This window comes from Triticum dicoccoides, chromosome 5B, assembly GCF_002162155.2.
Source record: "Triticum dicoccoides isolate Atlit2015 ecotype Zavitan chromosome 5B, WEW_v2.0, whole genome shotgun sequence".
Taxonomy (NCBI): Eukaryota; Viridiplantae; Streptophyta; class Magnoliopsida; order Poales; family Poaceae; genus Triticum; species Triticum dicoccoides.
Genome location: NC_041389.1, coordinates 705,857,671 through 705,864,174, shown reverse-complemented (window position 1 = coordinate 705,864,174; position 6,504 = coordinate 705,857,671). Strand labels below are relative to the sequence as shown.

Genomic DNA, 6,504 nt, shown 5'->3' with positions numbered 1-6,504 from the left:
ATATAGGTGTAGTAACAGTTAAGCGCAGATGGGCCGAGCGGCGAGCGACTAGGCCCATCGAGCGGACGGAGCGCTGGGACTCCTGCATCGCTACGACTTTCTAATCTCATCGGATTGATCGGTGACCGACGCTAGCCTTCGGGTGCTTAGCAAGTCTTTTTTTGTTAACTTTGGTTCCTACTCCTAAATCCTAATTCTTAATTAATTAATTATTGACAGGGATCGCTACTTCATTAGAGATTGGTTCTTAGCTCCTCAGTTAAAGATCACAGGACCGAAAATTAGGTGAGTTAGATGGTTCGTCTAATTCCCAAGCATTGACGCGTGATCTTCAATTGATATATGCTACGTATAAATTCAATTTTATTTTATTCATATTCTTTATCTTGTGTTTTAATAGTACTAATTTGAGTCATCATGGGGAAACGTCATTCGGGTGCCTATAAGCGCAAGAAAAAAGCAGAAGAAGAAAATTTAATTAATAAATCTCATAAAGGTCGTATGGACAGATTTGTTAAAAAAAAAGCACCGCAAAAGTGTTATCTGGTAATCAGTTTATTGATCTTTCTACCCTTGCACTTGCAATTGTTCCTTACAACGATTCTAGAGATAGTCAGACAGAGACAAATAATATGGACGCAGAGGAAGATAATATTGATGTTAACTTGAATAGTTCACCTCGTGAGGATGTTGATGATTCTATTTGGTCTGATATATTTGATCCAAGAAACTGGGATTCTCTTAATTCTAAACAGATTGATATCTTAGCACAGAAGGGTCCAAAAACAGACAAGTCAGTTAAAGGTCCCAAATATAGATATCGTAAAAGGTTTACTTCAGTATTCTATACTAGAATCCTATCAAATGGAGAGTATTGTGATAGAGACTGGATTGTCTATTCTGAACAACTTGATAGAGTCTTTTGCTTTGGTTGTAAATTATTTACAAAAGGTCATCGGAAAGGTCAGTTGGCAAATGAGGGCTGTAATGATTGGTCACATATGACTAATAGACTAAAAGATCACGAGACAAGTGTGGATCATGTTTCGAGTATGACTAATTGGTATGAGTTGCGTAGTAGATTGGAGAAACATCAAACTATTGATAAAGCTGCTCAACGACAACTTGAGAAAGAGAAGGACCATTGAAGAAAGGTATTATTCAGAATTTGTTTGCATTGTAAAATTTCTTGCAAAGCATAATCTAGCATTCCTTGGTACTAATGGCAAGCTGTATGAAGATAGCAATGGTAATTTCTTGGGTTTGGTAGAGATGTTAGCTGAATTTGACCCCGTTATTCAGGAGCATGTTCGTTGTATTACAAATGAAGAAACTCATGCTCATTATCTTGATCATAAGATTCAGAATGAATTGCTAGACTTGCTTGCTTCTTCTATTAGGTCTGAAATTATCAAGAAAATAAAGAGCTCAAAGTATTTCTCTGTCATACTTGGTTGTACCCCTGATGCAAGTCACCAAGAGCAAATGTCTTTAATTATAAGATATGTGGATTCATCTTCAAGTCAAGTTTGCATAGAAGAGTCCTTTCTAGGATTTCTAGATGTAAATGATACAACCGGCCAAGGACTTTTCGATGTGCTAGAGAAGGAGCTAAAACTTCTTGATTTTCATATAAATGATGTGCGAGGACAAGGTTATGATAATGGACCAAATATGAAAGGAACACATCAAGGGGTACAAATGAAACTTTTGGATGTAAATCCTAGAGCTTTTTATTCGTGTTGAAAGTGTTAAAGCTATCAGATTTCAATGTTCAGACATTCGGGAGGCTCTACTTCAGGTAACCAATATGTTCATATTAATAGTGATGTAATTCCTTTAGGCTTTGACTACATCCAACCATAACATTTACGAACTTTCTTTTAATTTCAGGTATCTAAAACTGATAGTGATCCAAAGGCAAGCAGTGAGGCTCTAGGTTTGGCAAATAATGAACTTGGAGAGTATGAATTTATCATGGCAATAGTCATTTGGTCTGAGGTATTGTTTGTTGTTAATTTAGTAAGAAAAAACTTGCAAACAAAGGATATGCTTATTGATGTTGCCATTGAGAAAGTGAAAGGGCTGATTTCTTTCTCCGAGGGGTACAGGGAAACTGGTTTCTTAGAAGCATTGGAGATAGCCGAAGAAATTGCACTTGAGATGGATATTGGTGCGGCATTTCTTAAAAGGAGAGAAACTAAGAGAAAGAAACAGTATGATGAGAACCCAGACGACACAAATATTGCCACACGGTCTGTAGAGGAATCATTTAGAATCAACTATTTTACACCTGTTGTCGATCAAGCAATTTCCTCCCTCACAAGGAGATTTGAGCAATATCAAGGTTACCAGAAGTTTTTTGGTTTCTTATTTACCTTTGAAACATTACGTTCATTGGATAAGGATAGTTTAAAATCTTCTTGTGTTAATCTTGAGGCTGCCCTTATGAAGGATAAACAATCTGATATTGATGCCAATGATCTGTTTGTTGAGTTGAAGTTCCTTCAAAATTTCATGCCAAAAGAAAATATCGGACCTGTTGATATTCTGAATTTTTTAAAGCGGCATGACTGCTTTCCCAATGCAAGTATTGCATATAGAGTTTTGTTGACCATTCCTGTGAGTTGTGACAGTTGCATCGGCAGAAAGAAGTTTTTCTAAGTTGAAGCTATTAAAGTACTATATGCGTACTACTATGACACAACAAAGACTCAATGATTTGGCCACAATAGCACTTGAGAGTGAAGTGTTGGAGAAGATTGATTACGAGGATATCATTGAAGATTTCATTTCAAAGAATACTAAAAGAATGAAGTTTTTCAAATAAATAGCAGCCGGGAGTTGAATTGGTATGATTTTTCATACGTCCAATTGTTATGTAAGACATAATATTATACATTATAAAAACATTTCTGCATGATATATATTAATATATACTCCCTCCTTTCTCAAATAATTTTCGCCGGGGGGTCTTTTCCGACCAGGTGAAAGCTAGTGAAATTACAAAACTGCCCCCGATTTAAAATCGCGCTCAGGTCGTCGCCTTTCTCCGTCGCTCCTTCCCTCCGCCAGGACTCCGTCGCTCCTCCCCTTCGCCAGGCGAAGGAGGACTCCGTCCCTCCTCCCCTTCACCAGGCTCCTCCGTCATCCACATCTCCGGCGTCCTTCCCCGCCGGCTGCCTGCGCCGCTCCAATCGAGAGCCAGATCCCCTCTTTGGTCGCCCTTCCCCGCCGCAATCGGAAGCTCCCTCGCTGGCGCTCCACTCCAGAACTCCAGGCGCCAGAGCTCCACCTCCATCCAGACCAACGCAGGCGCTCCTCCTCTCCACTCCCAGGGACTCCTCTTCTCCAAGTCCGCCTAGGTTGAGGCGAGCTGGAGCTGGGCTCGGCTGCTGCCCAGGCTCCATAAACGGAGGTCACAAACATGATATTTAATCTGAAAACACCAAGCTCGGTAGATAGATGGAACAACAGACTAACCATATTGGTCTCCACTGAAGTCAAATCAACTATGAACTGTTTGATTTTCTTCAGTCCATCTGAACATTTGGACAAAGGAAACCAAATTCAGGGTTATATTAATTGAAGGAAATTTTTATTTGCTTGTGTGGAGTACTCCATTTAAATGAAAGAGAAGAGAAGAGAGTAGTAGGAGAGGTTTATGTGAGCTTGAGGTTTATGTGAGCTCCTCGACCAGCATTATAGCGATTTTGATCCTGAAATTGAAACCATATAAATGGTCTATAGCAGATGCAACAATGTAACACTTTGACTAAAGATAACTAGCTGGTCGATTAACCTTTGGAACAAGTATATAGACGAAAGAGCATTTAAAGATAAGAAGAAGAAAAATTCAATTTACCCCCTCATATTCACTGAGCCAACCCTCCTCTTCAGTTGCTGATGTCCATTTTTCCACCTTTTCTAGAATGTCCTTTCTGCTTAGAGCAAGATCTCTTGCTTCTGCAATTCGGCCATCCATATCTGCAAGCAGCTCTGAGAGATCTGCTCTACCTACAAAACAAAGTTTATACATTGTCAAATTCAACAAATAGCAGTACTGTGCCATTAGGGAATAAACTAAGAGCAATATGGTAACAGTAAAATAATCTCATGTCACTGGTATTTCAAAAAATGTCACTATTTGAGTATTATCAGCCTTTACTTCTGCAATTAAACATTGCCATTTATTTTAGACTATTGACTTTTTGTATGTCAATGATATTTTCCACACTACCGTAGACGATTTTCATGATTAAATCCAGTTGTTTCTGGAGATGTTCTTTTTACCATGATTAATGCTCCACAACTTTTATGCCTTAATGCTTCGATTCTAGTGGAAATATGCAATTGTGCTGGGTCAATTGCCAAGGGAAATAAGTTGCTATGATGGATATGTTAAAAGTAAAGGAACTGAGTGCTCCAAGTTTAAAACTTGTGCCTGATGTGCCAACAAATCTAGAACAGTAGCTCAAAAAACTTAATGTAAGAAACAAAGACAACTTTTAAACAGAATAGTGCATACAATAATAAGAAACCAGCATTTCAAAAGAACAACAATTTTCTCATCCAACTGCCCATTACTGCATGCTCTTTTAGTTTTCATAAGAGCTTATTCAATTTTTGTGTCAAAAGTGATCTGCCTAAATATTCAAGCTGACACTAGAAGACACAAAATTGAAAGACAGTTTCAGAACCTACCATTGCATTTGACTAAGAAATTCACAGAATTTTAAGGTGAGGCAGAAACGGCAACGTTATATAACTAAGGAGCACCAGTTAAATCATGCATTACGTAGTTCTTAATGGAAACAAAACTGTATAAAGTAACTTCAGTTATGTATCTTCAGGACGAAAGGCATGGGAAAGAAGTGAACCAGAATCAATAAGTTCAGTGAGAATCCGCCACTCATGATCGCTGTCAATATGCATGTGAACACTTCTGTAGATTTCTTCAAGCTGAGTCATTTTCTTTAAGACAAGCTCTTTCATTTTGCTAGCTTTCAAATGCTTCAGTCAAATGAAGAGGAGAAGATAAGAGGAGAAGAGAAGATAATTACTCCAAATTCTTTAACGAAAAAAGTCTGCTACTCCTAGTTACTCCTAGGTGCATATAAATTCATTTAGATTTAATTAATGCAGTTGCTACTGCTGCTTTTAAGTTTCAGAAGAAAGGAAGAAGAGAAGAGAAGAGAAGAGAAGCAATCATTTTTATGCTCTGCTCATCATCTTCAGAATTTGTAAATCAACCCATCACTTGTGTTAACACTAATTTGTACTCCTAGCAAATGTGCTCACTAAAAGGAGCAAATGTGCTCACTACATGTGCTCGGAGTAAAGATTTTCTTTGACAACAGCAAACAATGGATTACACCAGCCTAATTGGTGACTGGAGAAGAGGAGGAGATTAACTGAATCCGACTACTACAAGAACTACTCATCGAACTACTACTCCAGAATTTGCTTCGATCTACTGTAAGTACAGTACTCTAATTAACTGAATCAGAGTTGCAGGCTGAGTGAATCAGAGTTGCAAGTACAGTACTCTAATTAACTGAATCAGAGTTGCAAGTACAGTACTGTAATTTGCTCACCGAGGTACTCCTGCCGCAGCAGTCATAGGAGTTGTCGAGGAGGCCCCAGTTGAGCTCGGCGTCGCCCTCCTACTCCAACTGCTTGCCCCACCACCGGCTCTAGCTGCTCATCCCGCCACCGGCTGCTCCAGCTGCTCGTCCCGCCACCAGCTGCTCGTCCCATTGCCGCCGCCAGCTAGCTTCTCCTCCACCGCATCCGTACCTGTCGACTGGGTCGAGAGGGAACTCCATCTCGCTCCGCTACTCCGGCGCTGCACCAGGCCTGCCACTCCCCTGCTCCGGCGCCTCTCCAGATCCGCCGCTCGGCCGCGGTTCCACGTCCACGCCTCCGTTGCCCATATCCCGCTCTGGCTACGCTACACATCCACACGTCCGTTGCCTAGAAGCTCGTCGCCGGTGCAAAAAGATTCACTTTTTTGTTGACCTTTAGGGTGTGAGTGGGGGCGGGGTGGTGGGAAGAAAGGGGCGGTGGAACAGGCCGGCGACGGGGAGAGGGAGAGACCGACGACGAGAAGAGGAAGAGGGTGGCGACGAGGAGAGGGAGAGGGCGGCGACAGAGGGGAGAGGGATTGGGAGAGCGGCGACGGGGAGGATTGGAGAGCGGCGAGCGAGCGAGCGAGCAAGCTAGTGCGAGCGAGTGGGAGGGCAAAACAGGAAAGTGATTTTTTTATAACGTGACGGAATTTGTACTGGGGTTGCCCAGCGACAATTATTTCGGAACAGAGGGAGTACATTATAATTGCTGTTTAGGTTTTTTTAGGGAGATAGGGCCCCATTTTTTAATTTGGCACAGGGCCAGGGATTTTGTCCGCCCGGACCTGGATCAAACCCACTAATTGAAGTGAAAATTTAAGACAACTACTCAAAGGATGTTTCTTTTGACTTTCTGCAAGTGACTATGCTTGAA

The 6,504-nt window shown here is 41.0% G+C and overlaps 1 protein-coding gene across 1 annotated transcript; it reads right to left on the bottom strand.

Annotated features, from left to right (window-relative positions):
- Positions 1-3,662: 3,662 nt before the first annotated feature.
- Positions 3,663-5,025, bottom strand: LOC119310639 (65-kDa microtubule-associated protein 5-like). The gene is made up of 3 exons (XM_037586315.1): positions 4,881-5,025; positions 3,866-4,017; positions 3,663-3,719 (listed from the first exon to the last, which is right to left on the bottom strand). Exons 1-3 carry the CDS (start codon positions 4,993-4,995, stop codon positions 3,663-3,665), a joined length of 324 nt encoding a protein of 107 aa, XP_037442212.1. The 5' UTR covers positions 4,996-5,025.
- Positions 5,026-6,504: the final 1,479 nt, after the last annotated feature.